Source organism: Triticum dicoccoides, chromosome 7A (assembly GCF_002162155.2).
Source record: "Triticum dicoccoides isolate Atlit2015 ecotype Zavitan chromosome 7A, WEW_v2.0, whole genome shotgun sequence".
Taxonomy (NCBI): domain Eukaryota; kingdom Viridiplantae; phylum Streptophyta; class Magnoliopsida; order Poales; family Poaceae; genus Triticum; species Triticum dicoccoides.
This window is the reverse complement of record NC_041392.1, coordinates 25,256,941-25,276,953: the sequence shown is the minus strand read 5'-3', so window position 1 is coordinate 25,276,953 and position 20,013 is coordinate 25,256,941. Positions and strand designations below refer to the sequence as shown.

General features: G+C 44.5%; 3 protein-coding genes across 6 annotated transcripts; 2 read left to right on the top strand and 1 right to left on the bottom strand.

Annotated features, from left to right (window-relative positions):
* Positions 1 to 3,799: 3,799 nt before the first annotated feature.
* Positions 3,800 to 11,945, top strand: LOC119329794 (probable transcriptional regulator SLK3). Its single transcript, XM_037602885.1, has 10 exons — positions 3,800 to 3,993; positions 6,130 to 6,949; positions 7,028 to 7,156; positions 7,551 to 7,599; positions 8,248 to 8,462; positions 8,589 to 8,657; positions 9,305 to 9,405; positions 9,513 to 9,606; positions 9,751 to 9,820; positions 10,383 to 11,945. Exons 2-10 carry the CDS (start codon positions 6,236 to 6,238, stop codon positions 11,627 to 11,629), a joined length of 2,688 nt encoding a protein of 895 aa, XP_037458782.1. The 5' UTR covers positions 3,800 to 3,993; positions 6,130 to 6,235; the 3' UTR covers positions 11,630 to 11,945.
* Positions 11,946 to 13,149: 1,204 nt separating this feature from the next.
* Positions 13,150 to 16,680, top strand: LOC119329997. 4 transcript variants are annotated; one of them, XM_037603105.1, is made up of 5 exons: positions 13,150 to 13,543; positions 14,585 to 14,703; positions 14,815 to 14,936; positions 15,039 to 15,267; positions 16,266 to 16,680. In XM_037603105.1, the coding sequence occupies exons 1-5, from the start codon at positions 13,459 to 13,461 to the stop codon at positions 16,272 to 16,274; spliced, it is 564 nt and encodes a 187-aa protein (XP_037459002.1). In that variant the 5' UTR covers positions 13,150 to 13,458; the 3' UTR covers positions 16,275 to 16,680. The 4 variants fall into 4 exon arrangements, 3 of the variants coding, with proteins under 3 accessions (XP_037459002.1, XP_037459001.1, XP_037459003.1); XR_005159858.1 differs by having other exon boundaries at positions 13,151 to 13,543; positions 15,039 to 15,382; XM_037603104.1 differs by having other exon boundaries at positions 13,152 to 13,543; positions 15,039 to 15,302.
* A 159-nt stretch (positions 16,681 to 16,839) lies between these two features.
* LOC119329996 (E3 ubiquitin ligase BIG BROTHER-related-like) lies at positions 16,840 to 19,141 on the bottom strand. Its single transcript, XM_037603103.1, has 8 exons — positions 18,983 to 19,141; positions 18,514 to 18,676; positions 18,212 to 18,419; positions 18,055 to 18,119; positions 17,883 to 17,957; positions 17,588 to 17,718; positions 17,328 to 17,439; positions 16,840 to 17,215 (listed from the first exon to the last, which is right to left on the bottom strand). The coding sequence occupies exons 2-8, from the start codon at positions 18,637 to 18,639 to the stop codon at positions 17,174 to 17,176; spliced, it is 759 nt and encodes a 252-aa protein (XP_037459000.1). The 5' UTR covers positions 18,640 to 18,676; positions 18,983 to 19,141; the 3' UTR covers positions 16,840 to 17,173.
* Between the last annotated feature and the right edge of the window lie 872 nt (positions 19,142 to 20,013).

The following is a 20,013-nucleotide window of genomic DNA, read 5'->3' as shown; positions in this document are numbered from 1 at the left end:
CTGCGTGTTCGTGGGCCGGCCAAGCAAGGTCCTGCAGTAAGCGCCAGTTTGATTCAGCGGCGCTGAACGCGCTGAATAGGACGTCCCAAAGCATCACACACGCATGTCCGATGCGAGGCTCGAGCAAGCCGCGGGAGCACAGCCTGAAAAGAAAAGAAAAAACGAATATTGGAGCATTTTAACCGTGCAGACTGCAGCCAGGAAATTTTCGTGACTTAACTTGTTCCTCAAAAAAGAAGTAAGTAGGAGTATATGTAGTACGGTGGCAACCATATATGTTTATTTGGTTTTAATTAGAGGTTTTAGAAACACACACAACAAAGCCAGGATAATGATTTGTTTTCTACGTGGAAAACCCTTTTGGTGGGGTGATGCGTGTAAAATGGGCGGTAGAGGTACGCCGTACGCGATGGAGACGAATCTCATGCAAGCGCATGTGCAGGACGAGAGCGATGGATTGGCGACTAATTGACCTCCGCCTCGTCACGCGCTCACGTGTGCCGTCCTCGCGAAGGATGGATGGATGGATGTGCTGCCATCCTAATTCGCATGCCCAACTGTACACGTAACTGGCTAATCTCCAGGGGTTACCAATCGCTAACCCAGGGACGCACGCACTCGACCGATCGATCGCAAATACCTTCATCTCTTCTTTTTTGTTCGAGTGAATTTCACTTGCACTCTTAATGAATTTTTCTCCTTACAAGAAAAGACACTGCCGATTCGCACACAAAAAAAAATGATACGACAATGCCAAATTTTAATTTAAGAAAACTCTCGAACGGCGGGTACAAGGTACCGAAATACAACTTGCAAGCAACATGAACAACAAATAAACAACGGAAAATAAACAAAGAAACTAGCAAAATGTTGAAGTAGCCACCACGGGGAAAACACCAGAACTTATGCAAAAAAAAAACACAATCTTCAGTTGGAAACACAACTGACAATATGTAATGCACCTCATCTGCTCCCGAAGAGCGAGTCATCCACATATCAAAGGCTGCCGAACCGTCGACAAATGGAGTTGCTCACGCTAGAGCAAGAATAACTACCAACCTTGGTCACCATGGGATATTCTTTTTCCCGACCGCCTCACTGTGCCATTTAATCACGGGCAGTACACAATTTGAGAAATATTCAGATCAGCATACCTTATATTTAGCGAACTTGTTAGACACTGTGGGGTGCTCCTTTTCAGGAAACAACTTCCAAACTGACTAGAAAGGCCACCCCGTCAAACTGGCGATGAATTCCACATGGATCACATTCGTAAAATACACAACGAGAGGTGGATTATAAAAAGGAAAAGCAAGTATGTAATGCTTGGCCACTCAAGCAAAATCAATGAGTCATTTCGATCCTGCTCCGTCAATAGACAAATTCAAGACCCATGACGGCTAGGGTTAGGTTTAGGATGTTGTGGTAGCATTTCGAAAGCGATTGAAGCAACGACGACATACAATGAAGTGAAGTGGATGTATCGATCGAGGTAAGACAACCTCGAAGATGAATGCGTTGACGACAAAACATTCATTTTCATGTTGAGTTCGAGCGAGTGTCGCGGTTGAATGTTTTGTCGTCTTTTTTAGATATGGCCCATGAGTAAGCCGCTGCGAGGGCAGCTAGAACATTATCTCAAGGAAGATACGTTTCAGACTAACCACGCACCAATTCCTAGGCATTTTTTATGAAGTTTTCAGTGAGAAATTTGTGTTCCTCGCAGCAGATAAACATGTTCAATGCCCGCCGATGAACCAAGATATTATTTTCCTAACTCAGACAATGTTTCCTGCAAAAAAAAACTGAAACAATGTTTTGAAACTAGCAAAATGTCAAAGTATCCCTCCACCACGGATAAAGCACCATAAGAATATGAAAACAAAACAATCTTCAGATGGAGACACAACCGACAAATACTAGCTCCATCCCAAAATATTTCAGGACGGTGGTAGTGTTTAATACACCACGTATGCTCCAGAAAAAAGCGAGTTGTCCACATACTGAAGGCCACCGAACCATCCACGAATGGAGTTGCTTAGCCTAGAGCAAGAATGAGTACCAACCCCCATCGTCATGGGATATTCTTATAACGACCACCCCAGTACACCATTTAACCAAGGGAACTACATAATTTGAGATTTTTTTATGAAATACCCTATATTTAACGAACTTGTTGGCACAATGTGGTATTTTCCAAGAAACGGTCCCCAAACTGACAAGAAAGGCACACCCATCAGGCTGGCGATGTATTCCATGGGCACTACATTCATAAAATACACAACAACTAGTGATGGGGTGGATTATAAAAGGAAAGGAAAAAAATGTAATGCTTGGCCACCAAAGCCAAATCAACGAGTCGTCTTGATCCCCGCTCGGTCAGGACACAGATGCAAGAACGTGACGGCTAGGGCTAGGGTTAGGGTTAGGGTTAGGATCCCCACTCAATAATGTTTGGCCAATCAAGCCAAATCAATGAGTCATCCCGATCGGTCTCAACCGCTCCATCATGCGATCAATGCAAGATCCATGACGGCCAGTGCTAGGGTTAGGATGATGTGCTAGCGTTTCGAAGATGACTAAAGCGACGATGACAAGCAATGAAGTGAATGGGAATGTACCGGCCTTGACCAAAACGACCTCGGAGGCTCATATGTTGGCGACAAAAGCATTCGACCACGATGACAAAAGCATTACAACCCGCTCTCCGAGCCCATGAGTTTCTTGACTAACCATGCACAAATTCGTAGGCCTTTCCGTGAAGTTATCGGTGAAACATTTCGGTTCCGCGCAACAGATAAACATGTGCAATGCCCATCAATCAACTAAGACATTTTTTTTGTTGAGAAAAGCTAATGCATAGTTTTTGTTTGATAAGACCCTGCCATTGTGTATATGTTTTGTTTCTCGTTGTTGTTGTTGGTACCAAAACGCCTACCAGTCCTATGATCACGTCGCCTCCCTCCACAAACATGTGAGCCACAATAATCAGCCAAAGCGAACCCTACGATGGTCGGCCCAGCCTAGCCTAGCACACCATAATTATCACCTTATTAAGCACAAAATAATAATAATAATCGTACGATACTAGTCAAACTCAAACAGCCGGCCCCACCGTCCTTCTCCCCCCTCGCAAAGCAACCGCCCCAGAAAGCAAGCGACCCGACCCCGCGTGCGCGTAGCGAATTCGCCCCTGGGCAAATGATGTGCAGCAGTCGGCCCGAGAAGGAAAAAGGGCGGAAAGCTACACGCACCCGCCTCCTTGCACCCGCGCTGACACGCGGGGCCCGGAAGCTTCCCGGCCCGCAGGTCAGTTGGCTGAGGCGGCGTGCACGTAGCCCTCCTCCCAGCTGAAAAGAAACCCCCCGTTTATTTCGCGCACCAGCTCGCGGCCAGCCGTAAAGCGACCCACGCCGCTGACGCGTGGGCCTGCGGGTTCTTTCTGGGCCCACGGCGCGCGACCCGCGCTCGCGCTCGTGGCTTTCCGCTCGGAGCACACGGTCCCGTCGCACCCACCCACCGTCCGCGCCGCTGACGGAGCGGCCCCACCTGGCCCGCGTGCCGCGCGGTGTGCGCCGGCCCGCGTGCGCGCAGCGCGGGCCGACCTCCCCGCTCCCGGTCGCGCGTCCCCACCACCCGGCCAATCGCGGGCGGCCACGTGGGAGTGGCCACCGTTGGATCCGGATCGGAGGGCTGGGATGGCGCGGGTGGGCCCCGCGCGACCCGTCAATGGCGGTCACCACGGCCCCGGCCCCGGTCGCACCCCCCGCGAATCTATTTAACCCGGCCGCCCTCGCCCGCCCGCCGGCGACGCCGCCGCCCGCACGCAGCCACCAGAAGCGGAGGAGAAGAAATAAGAACCACGCTAGAATAAAAAGGGGAAAGCAAACGCCAGAATAATATCCCGAGCACGAGACCAACGAGCGGCAGCGTCGCGGAGGAGGACGAACAGCGGCCGGCCACGACCGCGCCGCCGGCGAGCTCGCTCCCGAGGTGAGGATTTCTCCGCACCGCACTCGGTTGGTGATATCTGCGCTGCTGGTAGTACTAGTAGATTGGTTCGACTCATGGCCCGGCCTCAATCCGCACGGCTGCTTCGAGGGGATTCGCGCCCGCGCGCGTTCTTGATGCGGCGGGGGCGAACAGGGGGGATTCTCCGCCGTGGAGACGGCCCAATGCGGCGGCGCCGGGAATTTGGGGCGGAAAAAAAAATCCTCTTCTTGCGCTAGGAAAGGTGTAGAGCCCACCAAAAGCGAGAGCTGGAAAGAGCGTCGAATTTCTCCGAACCCACAAATTCTCTGGATCTTGAGAGGAATACTGCCTCTGATGTTGCTTGAGTTGTTGGGGAGCTCTCAAAGTTTTGCCTTCTCTTTCTCCACCTGTGTAGGTCGGCAGTAGCATCGGTTTGCCTGCAGCTTTTGTACTACGAGCTGGTGTGGAGTTAGTTAGGGGCGAGCTCTGTCATGGCACAATGCGGCGTGGAACCGATTTTGGGGAACCATCAGGGCGAAATAATCAATCACCTCTAAGAAAGCCGCGGCACAAGTTAACGCGCAGTATCCAATTTGTGTTGTTGCAGAAATTTGCTCACCCCCCTTCAATGAATCTTTGAATTCCCCTGTGACTGATGACCACCTTAAAATATAATTCATCTCCTTTTTGTATTTTTTTTTGTCTTTTTCTTGGTGAGGTAGATCTTCTTATTCCCATTACTTTGACCTCCTCTCCAGCTTCTTAGGTTAGGCGGTCTATCTGCTGTGCCCTGTTTTTGTTAGGTTTTGAAGCAGTTTTTGTTTATCATCAGGGTTTCTTGTTTTAGTTGCAGTCCTCCATAGTCTGTAATTAAATATTCCAAACCAAGTGGCAGTTGATGATGCAAGGTTGTATTTTTTCTTCTAACTGAATTTTTTTTAGGGTATCTTCTAACTGAATTAGGTGGGTTTGTGTACCTGTGATTTTCTTTTACGTTACATTAGAGGGAGCCACGCCACTGACACGTGGGCCCACGGGTTCTCTCTTGTTCGGTCCGTGTCGCGCGAGCTCATGTAGCTTCCTCCCTTGGAGTTACCGACATCTGGGCCCCACCTGGCGTGGGGTGTGGCGATTTCGAGAAAGAAATTAACCAATTTTTGGGAACCAACAGGGGAAAATAAATCAATCACCTCTAAGAAAGCTGCGGCAGAAGTTAACACTCGTATCCAAATTGTGTTATTGTGGAATATTTCACTGTAACCGATGACCACCTTAAAAAATGACAGCTTGTTTCTGCATTGAAGGATACAATTTGTCTCCTTTCTGTATTTTTTTTCTTTTCCTTGGCGAGTTAAATCTTTTTATTCATTACATTGACCTTCTCTTCCAGTTTCTGAGGTTAGGCAGTCTATCTGCTGTGTCCTCTTTTAGTTAGGTTTTGAAGCAATTTTTGTTTATCATCAGGGTTTCTTGTTTTAGTCGCAGTCCTTCATAGTCTTCTGTAGTTAAATATCCAAACAAAGTGGCAGGTGATCATGCAAGATTGTATTTTCTTCTAATTGAACTAGGTGTGTTTGTGTTCCTGTGATTTTCTCTTACCTTCTCTTTTTTACTGTTTGGTTTGTGATATCTTGCAAGCTTGCATGAGACTGTACATCGCTCAACTTTTCTCACTACCAGCTCCCTTTGTCTTGTGCTTTCCTTTTGTCAGGGTGAATAGAAAGCAACTCTCTTTGCTGTTAGGAACTTGATCATGCGAGCGTGTAGTTGCAATTTGCATTGATTGTATTATGTGCTAGTTAGTAATTCAAATGAAATATCCTGTCTCGGTCAACTTCTCTTGCCCTGTTTCCTCTCTATTTGTGTTCTTTCTGGCTTCTTTTACGTTGGCCATATAACCTGTATTCTTTTTGGAAGATAAGTCGATGTATGTATTTCATCTCTTAGATTGGATTAACACTTGCCTTTTGATGATGGCTATTTTTATCATTGATGTCCTGAAACGGGTCCTCCTAATTTTGAGACTTAGAAGTTAGTAACTTTGAATTATGCATCCTGGCTGTTGGTTCATAAGCTCATTGGCTGAGAAATTTTGTGGTGACTGTTTTCTTGATTTGCTTGCATTACTTCAAAATTACTGATAATTACACTTTGCAGTTTCCAGCGAAAGTATCCGAAGATCCTTGCTAGTTTCCAGGGACGTTCTAGCCCATTAAGCAAGATTCTTCAAGGTGATGGTTCAGTCTCAACCCTGCTGACCTCCATGTCCGGGGCCCCACGCTCCAACCTTGGACTTGTTCCCAGGGACATGAATGGTAGCCTTCCAGTTAGTACTACAAATTCCTCTGGGCCAAGCATTGGTGTTAGCTCTTTGGTGACCGATGGCAACTCATCACTTTCTGGAGGTGCCCAGTTTCAGCAAAGTACGAGCATGAATGCTGATTCATTCATGCGCCTTCCTGCCTCTCCGATGTCGTTTTCGTCCAATAACATTTCTGGCTCTTCAGTCATTGATGGCTCCATCATGCAGCAAAGTCCACCCCAAGAGCAGATGCAGAAGCGGAGAGCATCTAGTGTAACATCACAACCTGTGATTGATGCTGCCGCCGCATTTCATGCTCAAAAGAAGCCAAGAGTTGATATTCAGCAAGATGATATCTTGCAACAACAGTTGATTCAACAGCTGCTCCAAGGTCAGAGTTCTCTCCATCTCCAGGGCCAACATAACCCACAGCTTCAAGCCTTGATCCGGCAGCACAAACTGGCACAAATTCAGCAACAACAGCAGCATCAGTTATCGCAACAATTTCCTCAGCATCAACATTCTCAAGTTGGCATACCTCGGCAGCCACAGTTGAGGCCGCCGCCAGCACAGCCTGGAATTCAGCTAGCTGGACCTGTTAGGACTCCCGTTGAGAGTGGGCTTTGTTCTCGAAGGTTAATGCAGTATTTGTATCACAAGCGTTACCGGCCAGATGTGAGTTTCTGTATTTTCATACATTTATTACAAGGTACACAACAATGGAAGTACAATTTACTCAAAATTTTCTTGTAGAATAATCCCATAACATACTGGAGGAAGCTCATTGATGAATATTTTGCACCACGATCAAGAGAGAGATGGTGTGTGTCATCATATGAAAAACCAGGGAATACCTCAGCTGCTATTCCACAGACATCCCCGGTTAGTAAAAATTTCATATCTGAAATTATGTTGAATAAATGTTTATATAGTATCATACACCATCTTTTTAAAGTTCTGCTAGGATTATTCAACAATCAACACTGTTTATTATCAATTACCTTTGATGGCAGTGAGAAACATAATTTGTATGTGTAGCCTCTTGAGGAAATATTTGTTGTTTTAGCCTGCACTAGTTATTTTAATTGAAACTTTGAAACCGTCCTGCAATGGCTATTTTAATTGTATATATCTATTTTGTGTAATAAACCCACTGATAGCTGATAAAGCTGATTCTTTGTCTGCTCTGCATGCATGGTCGATATCCAGGGTACTTATTCCTTGATGTTGTATAAGATCTATGAAATTTCACACTCCTATTCTTTCCTTGTTACAGGGTACATGGCGTTGTGATATTTGTAATACACATTCGGGGAAGGGATATGGTAAAATGTTATATCCTTGATTGTTTGCACATTTCCCTTCAAGATTGCTCACTGAGTATGAATGCTCATTTGTTTGTGCTTATTCTGTTATTCCTCTATTTGCCAAGTTCAATATTTTTGTACATGTCTTGTGCTTTACAGAAGACAATCAACAGTATTACTTTCTAAGGAAGCCATTAAACCATTAAGCATCAAGAGTGCAAATAAATGTAGCTTTACAGAATTCTAAGGAAGCCATTAAACCATTAAGCATCAAGAGTGCAAATAAATGTAGCTTTACAGAATTCTAAGGAAGCCATTAAGTATCAAGAGTGCAAATAAAAGTATCTTGTGAATTTGTTAACTCTCTGGAGCAGTACTCAATACCCTATCATAATAGTGTGTTACTGTCATGAATGAAGAATAGCCTCATAGTGTTGGCATTTTATTTCTTCCACAGCAAAGCCTTCTTTCTGTTATCATGCGCTTTGCCCCTCCTGTTTTTTAGATGAACACCTTGACTGCCTGTTTTTGGGACTCTTTCTGTTTTGCCTCTTCATTGTGCAATTCTCATAAATAGGATTTTAAGTTCTCCTCTGCAATTTAATATCAATATGTATTATTTTTGAGCTCACCCAATTTCCCCCCTTTCTCTTATCTACTATACAGAGGCTACCTCTGAAATACTTCCTAGACTCTGTCAAATTAGATTTGACCACGGTGTTAAGGATGAATATCTATTCCTTGACATGCCGAACGAGTTCCGGTTGCCCAACGGACTGCTGCTCCTGGAGCATACTAAAGTTGTTCAGAAGAGCATCTACGATCACCAACATGTCACACATGAGGGACAACTGAGAATAATATTCACTCCAGAACTAAAGGTATGTTCCTAGTTGTAGTAGCTAGCCCATACCAGAGCACCTTTTGGGTGTCCTTTCTTGAACATTTGTGGATTTGTGGATATCTCGAAATGTGAATCATTCTTATGTGCTGAATTGCATATGCAGATTATGTCCTGGGAGTTTTGTTCACGGAAACACGACGAGTATGTCACTCGCAAGTTTTTAACAGAGCAGGTAAAGCTCTTAGACCAGTATGGGATTCCTGTTCCATCTCCAATCTGATTAACCTTTGGTTCAAAGGCATATGGTTGAGCTGTCGCCTACATATACACAGTGTGATTTGATGCCTGGCATCTTGTAGTTTTGTGTTTATGACGTAAATCTAATGGGCATTGCTTCTCCTGGGTGATTGGGGTGTGAAAAGACCAGATCCCTCCCACGGTTACTATGTTCATCACCCATTTGCTTATAACTGTCTACTCAACTAAGTTACAGATAGCTGCAGGCGGAAACACCAAAGACGATTAAATTATACTCCACCTTTAGAGTAGGCCATAATTCATTGCAATCCTCATGTTTGCCATAGCACCTTCCAAAATTACTTGCTACAAGTAGGGGCATCTCTAAACCATCTCTGCCATCTTGTTTTGTGGTTCTAAATCACTATGATTATTTTACGGTTTTGCAATTTGAAAGCTTCCTGTCTTTTTCATAAATTTTTCTTCCAAATGGATTTATTTTTTACTTTGTAGGAAGTGGTAAAGCACAGGCATTCAACCAGTCCACATAATTATAAATCTTAATCTGTGGCTTTGTGAGATGTGCTTTAACTTTAGTACCCTTCTATATATTTCTTATGCACCTGCTTTTTGTTTTTTCAGGTTACACATATGCTGCGTGCTACCCAGAGTTATCAAGCTACTGTCACTAAAAATGGACCTGCTGGCCTATCGAACGATGAGGCACAAAAGGCTTGCAACGAGTTAGTAAAACTAAAGTCACACAAATATGTAGTTGATTCTCTCTAGAGTTGAATTTCTGATATTCTAATCACTACATGTAAATTCTTTTTTTGTATGAAATTTATAGGTTTGCATCAGCATCACGTCAACTAGCGAAAAATATTGATCACCACAGCCTAAATGAACATGGTCTTTCTAAAAGATATGTTCGCTGTTTGCAGGTAACTGGAGTTCCCTAAGTAGTATTTACCTTCCTATTTGTTCAATATTTTGTAGTCTTGATATTTTCCACATGGCGTGCATTATATGGTTTTATTCTGTATATGTGCATTATGGCACGTTGATTTCTTATGTCCTCTTGGCAGATATCAGAGGTGGTGAATCACATGAAGGATCTAATTGAGTTCAGCCACAAGAACAAGCTCGGCCCTATAGGTAGGAGCATGCACATACACCAATCGTCTTTAGTACCTACTAGGTGTTGTATTTAGTTTCCATAAAACAGTTTTGATTAGTGATTCTCATGAATATGGTAGAACTAAGCATAGCATTTTGGTTTCTTCCAAAAAGTTAAGCCATAATGCATGATCTATTGTATTACCTCCATACCAAAATATAAACATTTGTGTAGGCTAGCCTACAAACATGTTTATATTTTGGTACGGATTTAGTACTTCATAAGAAACATCTACATGAATAGAAACTATGTTCAAACTCCAGCTGAGCCAAAAACTCAGCTAATATCATGCAAATTTGGTTGTAATCCAATGTCTGAACTAGTGAGAGATGCGGACTGTGAGCTTGAACATGTACAAATTGGTTGTGATGCAAACAGTGTGGAGCTAAACATCGTATGCCACCTTTAGGGCTTCATCATATTTGCTGCTGATAACAGCAAATCATAACAACTGAAACATTTGTGATGATAGTGACCCTGCTTTGCCCATTGATCCGTGAGATAGTTTAAATGTTTACTATTTTGCCTGTTCATCTGCAGAGGGCCTGAAGAACTATCCCAAGCAAACTGCTGGACCAAAGCTCACGGTGCAGAATTTGCATGACTCAAAGGCAGTCAAAACAGAAATGAGCCCCCATGTGAATAACGAGGTTCCAGGTGTTGGAGCAATTAGTAATAATCCGCAGAATCCTGCAGCACAAAGCAATTACCAACATATGCTGAGAAGCTCAAGTGCAAATCAGGGTTTGCTGCAGCAGGAGGCATCACAGAATGCTGCGGGAATGAACAGTTACCAGAATATGTTCAGAAGCTCAAGCGCAAATCAGGGTTTGCTCCAGCAGGAGGCATCTCAGAATGCTGCTGCGCTAAATAATTACCAGAATATGCTTAGAGGCTCGAGCCCAAATCAAAGTTTGCTTCAGCAGGAGGCATCGAGTATCTTCAAAGGTCCTACAGCAGTGCACAGTGGCATTCAGCTGGAAGCATCTAGATCGTTCCGTGCGTCTCAGCTTGGGCAATTCCAGCATCCCATGTCATTCCAGCAAGGTATGCCCCAGCACCAGCATAACAGTTTCCAAGGCCTGGGTGCTAGTCCACAATTCCAGCAGCATGTGATCAATCAGCTGCTGCAAGAAGCCAAGAATACCAATAGTCGCGCTCTTGCTCATCAGCATCATCATCAGCAGCAGCAGCAGCAACACCATCAGCAGCAGCAGCAACACCATCAGCAGCAGCAGCAACAACATCAACAGCCGCAGCAGCAGCAGCAGCAACATCAACAGCCGCAGCAGCAGCAACATCAACAGCCGCAGCAGCAGCAGCAACATCAACAGCCGCAGCAGCAGCAACATCAACAGCCTCAGCAGCAGCAACATCAACAGCCGCCGCAGCAGCAGCAGCAACATCAACAGCCGCAGCAGCAGTCTCCTAGCACTCCCAATGCAAATGGTGGTCTCGCATCCGGAGCCGCGGTCACCAACAGCGCTGCTAGCGCAGAGCAGGCACAGCACATGAATAACGGCACAGCAAAGGGCGCCGCTCCGATGGGTATGACGGGGCCTAGTAATCTGATCAACAGCGGAGCTGGCATGGTCCAGCGAAGCAGCAGTTTCAAGTCAGTGAGCAGCAACCCGGCCGCTTCTGGCGGCAATGCGGCGGCGACCCCAAAGGCGGAGTCTGTGCACGACATGGACGACCTGGAACATCTCATCTCCCACGAACTCGTGGAGAGCGGGCTGTTCATGGGGGAGCAGCCGGGAGACGGCGGCTTCTCGTGGAACATCTGACATCATTGTCAACTAGAGTCTCGCTACTCTGAGAGCTGTGCTTGATGGTGATATCGCGGTAGATTATTAAAAGTTTTTCTTCTTTTTTTGAGCTCTTTTTCGCTGCCTGGAACAGTCTCTGGTGATCATAGATTGGTGAACCTTCAGTTATGTGAGAGTGAGTTGGTTTGGATAGCAGTGCAACCCAGTGTTATTAACTAGTATGGAATGACATGCTGTGGTTGTCATTTGTGCCAGTGTTATCTTCTTATCAGTGTTTGGCCTGCCATCTGTTCTTAAACCCATCATATATCCATGAGAGGTGTAGCAACTAGTATTGCAGAACTACACTACTACAGTAGTAGCAGGCATACTCATGACCATGGCATGAAAACCTTGATAATATTATAAGCTTGTGAAGCATCAGGACAACTTGTGCATGCCAAATATCACAGTGAGGACAGTATATTTTTTTCCAACTAAAAGCTGATGTGTTTCTTCTTCTGCCCATTCTCTTCTTTGAAAATGAAAGACTTTATTGCTTTCTTTTCTTCTTCTTTTGTGATTTGTGATATGGCATGCTAGGAGGAAGCACAAAAGACTTCATATTTGCAGAAAGGACAGGTCTGTTTCACAAATGAAAAAAAAGCATGTGAAATAATCGTTTGTGAAGTTTACTGTGAATGAATTATAGTTATATATGATGTTATAGGTCGCTGTCAACATGAAAAATATATTATGTTTGAACCCTTATGATGCGATTTCCGTTATTACTTGACTGTAGTTGGTTATCCATTTCACAATCAGTTGTTTCTCCTTTATTTTGCAAGAAGGAGAAAAGCTCGCGTCTATGTCACAAAAATCATGTGTAACAGAAAATGTCAAAATCAAAAGCCGCGAATTCACAAAATAGCACGTATCTACCCTGCACCGGCAGAAAGACACACGCACATGCACACAAAACTATGGGTTTCTTGCAAAAAAACGAGAAGAAGCAAAGTTACTAGGGAAATGCTAATGGTCTACCGGCTGATTGCGTGGAGGCCACTCGCGCAGCCGTTGGATCGCTTTGATCCATGTGTTGTCACGCACGCTAGCACACAGTCCGTTATTTCCTTTGCCTATCATGTGCCCTTTACCTTTTCTCGCAATAGCAGCGGTGTTGCAAATCATAGCGGCAGACGACCACTACAACTTAGACAAGCTATGCAACATCAGCTCTGTTGTAAAAAAAGAAAAACTGCAACCAAATCTCTGTTGGAAAACAATCTACGACAAGAACTCTGTTGCAAAAAAAAAATCCCGCAACACAACCTATTTGCAAAAAAAATATTCTGCAACTTTACCTAAGTTGCAAATGTTTCTGCAACAAAACCTTTGTTGCGAAGTAGTGGGAGACGTTGAGCCACTGAATTGTGCGACTCGCGAGGCGGCGGATCTTTTGAAAAAACCCGCCGGCTGACGCGTATCGGCCCCCAAGTTATTATGAGAAAAGAGCAATATTTGTTTTATCCTTTGATTGAAGAAATACAGAGAGGTCACAGCTTGTTGGGCCTGAATTTACCCGGCCGTGTCCAGCAAGGCCCGCAATAGGCGCACATGGACATGGGCTCCCAGTAGCCAGGCCAGGAGATACAGATGCGAGCTGCCTCAAAAAGTAAAAAAAGTAAAAAAAAAGACGCGAGCTGCCTCGTCCTCTTCTTACCCGACCCCCAAATCTGACACAGCGCCGGCCACCCCGCCGGAATCCGGCTCCACCAGTCGGCCCCCTCCAAGCCGCGGTTCACTCGCCGATCCATTGCGGTGACGCCGGCAGCGGAGGTCGCCGGGGACAGGAGACGACGAGGGGGATGGAGGCCGCCGTACTGGATCCCCTCGGTGGCCACGCGCGACCTGCGGAGCGACGGGAGGCGCCGGCGTCGACCGTGCACTGTGGTAGGAGGATGCCGTGCTGCGGCTGGTACATGTTTAGTCCCATATCGCCAGTTTACCGGCGTTTCCGCCGTTTTGTGAAGCTCGACGTTGGCGAGGCTATCACCAAGTAGAGCAGCAGTAGAGAGTAGAGAGTACGAGTAGTGTGTACGGTAGAGGTATATAGGAGGGGTTCAAAATTTTCTTTTTCAGGAAGCTATTTTTGTTTGACAGCCACAGCCTAGAACAGATAACAGAGCAACTACACATAGTAGTGTGTACGGTAGAGGTATAGGATAGGATATGTGCGTACGGGGGGCTAGTTGTGTTACAGGGGCCCAGGAGCATTTGTGGATTTCTGGATGTTACACATGAGGGCCGAATGATGATAATTTTATCTGCTGATCGCATATGCAGAATATCTCCTGGGAGGGGAGGTCTGTTCTTCACGACGACATGATAAGTATAGTACATCACTCACAAGTTTCTAACAGAACCAGGTAGGAGTTCTTAGGCTTCGGCCAGTGCGCGTGCGCGTGCATCCTGTTTCAATTCCTATCCAATTTGATTCCTGGCATTTTCTAGTTAGGTTGTGTGTATTGGAGTACATGACATAAATCTAGCGGGCATTGCTGATCCTGGGTAAATTGCGGTGTGAAATAACCGGTGCCCCCTCTCATGGTTATTTTGTTTGTCATCCATTTGCTGATCTATGCGTTGAACTAAAGTTACAGATAGCCGCAGAAGCTGCAGATTGAGTACACCAGAGCCAATTAAATTGTAGGCCATAATCCCTCATGTTTACCGTAACACCACCTCCGTCCCTTTAAAGTCCTTTGCCGATGAGTGGGCCCATCTCTCCACGATCTCCACCGTCTTTTTCTGTGGTATAGTGCCCTAGCCTTGTTCTGATGCAGTATCACTAGATTTTGCAACCTTCTGTCTGTCTTTTGTTGCCATGTATGTTACTTGGATACAGTTTCTAACAATGTAGCTTCTGTTTGAACAAAAAAAATAGCATTCCATATCATCACATCTAATTGTTTTCCACCAATTTTGATTCAGGCAATGGTGAAGATGCTGCTGCTGCAGATGATGACTCCTGGTGTGATGCTTCAGATTCTACAGGACATGATTCCAGCTTACACAGAGAATGGACCCACAGGCAGGACCAGTTTCATAAGGTACGTGAATATTTTGACTTCAATTTGATACAGAGTTTGTGTGATGTCATGAATCATGAATTTGTGTGATGTCCAAAAAGTTTGAAAGTAAGGCTTTTGGTTTCTTTGTAGATGGGCTATAGGGATGGTATAACAGAAGGGCAGAAGGATGCTGCCCAAGAGGGGTTCAACCTTGGGCATAGGCAGTCTGCGGATGTTGGATACAAGTGGGGTCTTGTTCGGGGGATTACTAGGTAAATTGCATTTCTGGTTGCGTGAATAACAGTTTTCTCGTATAAAGTTCCTCTTGTGTCATTCTCATTTATTATATTTTCGTTTTGTTGTCCTTCAAGCAGTGCATTTGCTAGTCTTTCCGACAGTCTTAAAGAAAAGTGGCTGCTCGACGCCCAGCGTAGAGGAAAACTTGAAGATTTGCATAACTTCGTGCAAGAAATTTCAGCACAGGGTGCTCTGCAGTTGTTTCACGAGAGTACTCTTAAGAATAATCTTCGACCAGAGGAGAGCAAGCTCCAAACAATTACAAAGGACCTTCTCCTGTTGTTGCACGAATGCCCAGATGTTCATGTTAGTGAAGAGTTGAAACGAGTTCCATAAGCAAGGTCATACATGAAATTGCAGGCACCACTGATTTTGAAGTCTGATAGAATCACCCACACCTAGTCTTCTGAAGGATGTAGCAGTAAATTCTGTGATACTAAGATTTTCTTTATGGTGTCACCCTTTCTTTGCTAGAATCATATCTTTCTTCCTGAGTTTTGCATCTTCTTGTTATTCCTTTACCATGCTCTGGTTTACTTGACCATTCCTGAGTATTGGTATTATATTGATTTGATCCATTGTGATGTTCTTGGGACAGTCTGGATACTTGTTACACTCAGTGCAGACATCACTAGATATTTTATTTTTGCTAATTAAGTTTTCAAACATTCTGGCATTTCGCAATACTGACAATTCGGTATCTACAGTTAAGAATGCAAATGCAGTAGTAGATATTTGATGAAACCTCTCATCTCATTTGTTTTTCATATAAAAAAAGGAGCAACTACCCATATTTTTTTTTTCTGTTTGATTAACACTTGGTTCAAAGGCTGCACATGGTTCTTTTAGCTGTTTACTACATATACACAGTGTGCTTTGATTCCTGGCATTTTCTAGTTAAGTTGTGTATATTGCTGATCATTGGCAATTGGGGTGTGTAACAACCAATCCCCCTCTGGTTGTTATTTTGTTTATCATCCATTTGCTGATCTATGCACTGAAACTGAAGTTACAGATAGCTTCAGTCTTCAGATGCAGAACACCAAAGCTGATTAAATTGTAGACCATAATTCATTGCAGTCCTCATGTTTACCATAGCACCTTCTTTCAAACTCACTTGCTGACAAGTGGGCCATCTCTCCACGATCCCCACCGTCTTTTTTATTTCTGTGGTTCTAAAAATGTAGCTTTATTGTAGTTATGCCATAGCAACCCTGCTTTGTCCAGATGATCTGTTTATCCTTTGGTTAATATTTTGCCAAGTCAAACTTTAAATGTTTAATATTTTGCCTGTTCATCTGCAGAGGGCCTGAAGAACTATCCCAAGCAGACTGGATTTTCATGGAACATGTGACAGACTGTGTTATCGCCGACCTAAGTTTGACTCCAATGGCGGAGTCTGTACACGGCATGGACGATCTCGACCATCTCATCACCCATGAACTCTCAGAGAGCAGGCTGTTCATGCGTGGAACATGTGACAAACCACATTGGTGCCAACCTATGTTTGACTACTCCAAGAGTTATGATTGATTGGAAATTGCCATTAGATTACTACATGTTTTTCTTTTTCTTTCCTATATCTTGTTTCGCTGGAACATTCTAGTGATCATATATCGGTGAAACCTTCGGTTACCTTAGAGAGTGTGAGTTGGCTTTGATAGCAGTTCAACCCTGTAGTATTAACTTAACCTACAATGACATGCTGTGGTTTTTATTTGTGCTGCTGGAACTGATCTTAGACTGATGAAACATTCAGATACCTTTGTTATTATCATGTGTGACTTGAGTGGCCTGTCATCATAAGTAGTATCATATCCAAGAGAGGTGTAGCATCACAGCACCACAATAGCAGTTACAAACATGACAAGGACAGAAAAATATAAGTTTCTGAACCATCAGGACACTTGCACATGCCAAAAATTACAGTGGGGTAGACACCCTTTGGGACAGTAAACTAAAACTAAAAATCTATATTTTTTCCTTTTCTTTCCTTTTGACAGTGAAATCCAACTAAATATCTGCTTTTGAACTTAAACTAAAAAAAATCTGTTTTTTGTGTGCCTTTTCCTTCCTTTTGACAGTGAAATCAAACTAAAATTCTGTTTTTTTTATCTTTTCTTTCTTTTGTACTGAATGAGTAGGCGTAGCAAGCGAGCGCCGCGATGACGCGTCGCCGCCTTGTGAGCTTCGATTGGCTGCTGATGACATGCTAGGAGGGCCCAAACACTTCATACTTGCAAACTGGGCAGGTCTGTTTCACAAAACAGTTGAGCACATATCAGCAACTGCACTTTTGCACAAAGCCATGACTTTTTTCCAACCTTCGGCAAAAGGTGAAAAAAGAAGCAATTTTTAACACTCACCCTGTTGATCTTGAGCCAGTTGCTAATGCAACTTGCGTGGTAATTATGTTTGCAGGGCAGGGTTATGATGTTCTCCCGGTTTCTGAAAGCAGACAGGCACACAGTACAAGTGCTGCGTCCATTGGTTGAAGAAACAGAGAGATTCATCAGTGACAAAGAGAGATTTACTGCCAAAAGATTAACTAATTTCCAGCAATACACTAGTGATTAATTATCATCAGTAAGGATTTCATATTTGATTGAGAAGGTTCTGGACTCACTCATCATGGTTTGTCTTCCTTGAGAAGAACCCTGATCCTGACCTGTACTTCCATGGCACCAAGTATGACAGGAGCTCATCAGATAAACCTCTGCTCTCATTTCCCACTGATTCCACCAGTTCCTGCCTTTCCTGGAATTTTTTTGCAGAAAAAAGGGACTGGAATCAGCAAACAAATTTTCTGACGAAACAACCAACCGCGGCATGCTATTTATTGACAAAGAAATCTCGCGTTCCAAACGGGGCCTTTACGGGTAACAGAAAAAGAAACTGTGGGACATTCATTGAAGACAAACCTCATATGTCATGTTGTCTGGATCAACATCGTCGTTGGTGTCGTCGTTGTCATCATCATCATCCTGCCTAGCAGTCTGCAAACCGGTCTTGGAATTTTTAGTTTGATGCAAGCTGCAGATAACTAGCTTAACAAGCAAGCAACTACAAATATTGGTTCCTATAATAAATCACCTCCTCTTCGTCGCCGCGGTCATCGTCATCATCGGTGTCAGATGGGGAAGGCACACAGCTTATATCTGAATTTAAGCCACACAAGACACCAATATATCAGATGATGATCAGCAAACATCATGTGCCTTGGCTGAACTGAATCAAAAGCATCGCGTACCGTCTTGTTCGTCGTCGTTGGGAGGCGTGTCCACATCCAGATCTTCCATCTCCTGCAGCATCCTGGCGTATTTGAGGTCAGCTGCGATCTGTTCATCTGAAGTTCCTGAGGTTTCTGCTGCTGTGCCACGGCTGCTCTCCCCATGGCAGCAATGCATGCTCCAGGATGCACCAGGGGCCCCTGTGCCGAAGGATTGGTGCAGGCCCTCCTAAGAAAACAAATGAGAACTGTTACTTAAAAAAAAGGTTTCAGTTGACCACAGAATTTTTCTTGAAAAGTGCAGATGCTAATATGAAGCGTACCTGGTGTTGAAGAACATCACCGATCACATACTCGAGGAAGTCATCGTGGTTGGCATCGTCCCCGGCGGTGCTGCTGTAGTGCACGGTGATCCTCCGAAAGGCGCCAGGCGGCCCGACGGTGGCCATGGCCGCCGGCGTCAGGCAGCAACCACCGGTTAGTTACCTACAACAACCTCCAGTGTTAGTTGGGATCAAAGATAGTTTCTGATTAAGAAGCAGGTTCATTCCAACCTCCTTGATGGAGCATGACAATTCTGCTTCCAAAAAAGGAAAGAAAAAGAATTCTCTGTCTCTTTCTTTAGAACAAGCAAAAGAAGTAGCAGTAATAATTTCTGAGGAGGATCTTTCGTTCGGAAGACCGAAGGCGCAGAGCGGAAGCGAAGCGCAGAGCTCCGTTGCGATGAAGAGGAGAAAAGGGAGGAAGGGGGAAGAATCATGAACAGGAGGATTGGTTGGAAGAGATGCTTACTTTTTTCTCCGTTTCTTCAGAGCCTGATGATGATCTCCCTTTCCTGCTCTTCTCCTGTGTTCTCTTCTCTTCTCCCAGCTGAGCTCTCACCTTCTCAAGGTTGGATGGTTGGGTGCTTTGTTAATGAGGGGGTGGTTGGTTGGTTAGCTGCCTCCAAAGTGCTTACTTGTATATACGCGGACCGCCCGCTCTCGCCGTCTCTGTTTTTTCTAGAAAAAAGAGCTGTGGAGGAGGCCCCGACGGTATATAAATTTATGAACAAATTATAAATATATGCAAAGGGAGAGGCGCGGGAAATGTACAAAATGTGTAGAGGGAGAAAGAGGCTAGGCCTAAAGATAATCCTCCTGTCTCTGTTCACTGCATACCCCAACTGAACTAACTGTTGAGGAGCTTTCATCTCAGATTTTATGATCTGCCTTTATTTTTTCTTCCTCCTTCCTTTCTTTTTACCTCTACATATGTTAACCACATTCTTTTTTATAAACATATGCACTAGGAATTCCTGGTATTTCCCATCAATGAAAAAACTAATTATAGATTAACACATGTATTAGGTCAGAAAGAGATCTGACTTAGGCCTGAAGATATCCTGTCCCTATCCTTCACAGGTGGCAAGCAAGAGGTTCACTGCATACTCCAACTGAACTAAATTATAGTGTTCAACTCAGGATTGTCTTGTTAACCAGTTGTTATGCATGATAATTGCGCTTAAGGTCATGCCGGTTCCAGTTGTGAACAGCTGCATGATCACAACTGGCTTATCCTGACCTCACTTCGATGACTTGGCACGGCTGCGTCATCAGGCGGGTCGTCGACGTCGCTGTTCGTTGCAGCACCGGCGTCGACTCCAAAGTCTCCTCTCCTGACTGTAATGATCATCATCCACCACATGCTGCTTAATTTTGAGGCTTTATTATTTGTTTAGTTTAGCGGTAGTTGTGGCTCCTGTTGTTGTTAACTAGACGCGTCACATGGGGCTGAATTCAGACAGATTTTATGCTCTTGGGATCATAATAAAAACCGCCTGT

Excerpts from the sequence above, each read along its gene's own strand:
- LOC119329996 (XM_037603103.1), bottom strand. The coding sequence starts at position 18,639 with ATGGCCACCGTCGGGCCGCCTGGCGCCTTTCGGAGGATCACCGTGCAC. Across the intron at positions 18,420-18,513 it reads GTGATGTTCTTCAACACCAG|GAGGGCCTGCACCAATCCTT; the intron begins GTACGCTTCATA and ends TTGTTTTCTTAG. Across the intron at positions 18,120-18,211 it reads CAACGACGACGAACAAGACG|ATATAAGCTGTGTGCCTTCC; the intron begins GTACGCGATGCT and ends GCTTAAATTCAG.
- LOC119329794 (XM_037602885.1), top strand. The coding sequence starts at position 6,236 with ATGTCCGGGGCCCCACGCTCCAACCTTGGACTTGTTCCCAGGGACATG. Across the intron at positions 9,406-9,512 it reads GCACAAAAGGCTTGCAACGA|GTTTGCATCAGCATCACGTC; the intron begins GTTAGTAAAACT and ends TGAAATTTATAG. Across the intron at positions 9,821-10,382 it reads GAACAAGCTCGGCCCTATAG|AGGGCCTGAAGAACTATCCC; the intron begins GTAGGAGCATGC and ends GTTCATCTGCAG.
- LOC119329997 (XM_037603104.1), top strand. The coding sequence starts at position 13,459 with ATGGAGGCCGCCGTACTGGATCCCCTCGGTGGCCACGCGCGACCTGCG. Across the intron at positions 13,544-14,584 it reads GGCGTCGACCGTGCACTGTG|GCAATGGTGAAGATGCTGCT; the intron begins GTAGGAGGATGC and ends ATTTTGATTCAG. Across the intron at positions 14,937-15,038 it reads CTTGTTCGGGGGATTACTAG|TGCATTTGCTAGTCTTTCCG; the intron begins GTAAATTGCATT and ends TCCTTCAAGCAG.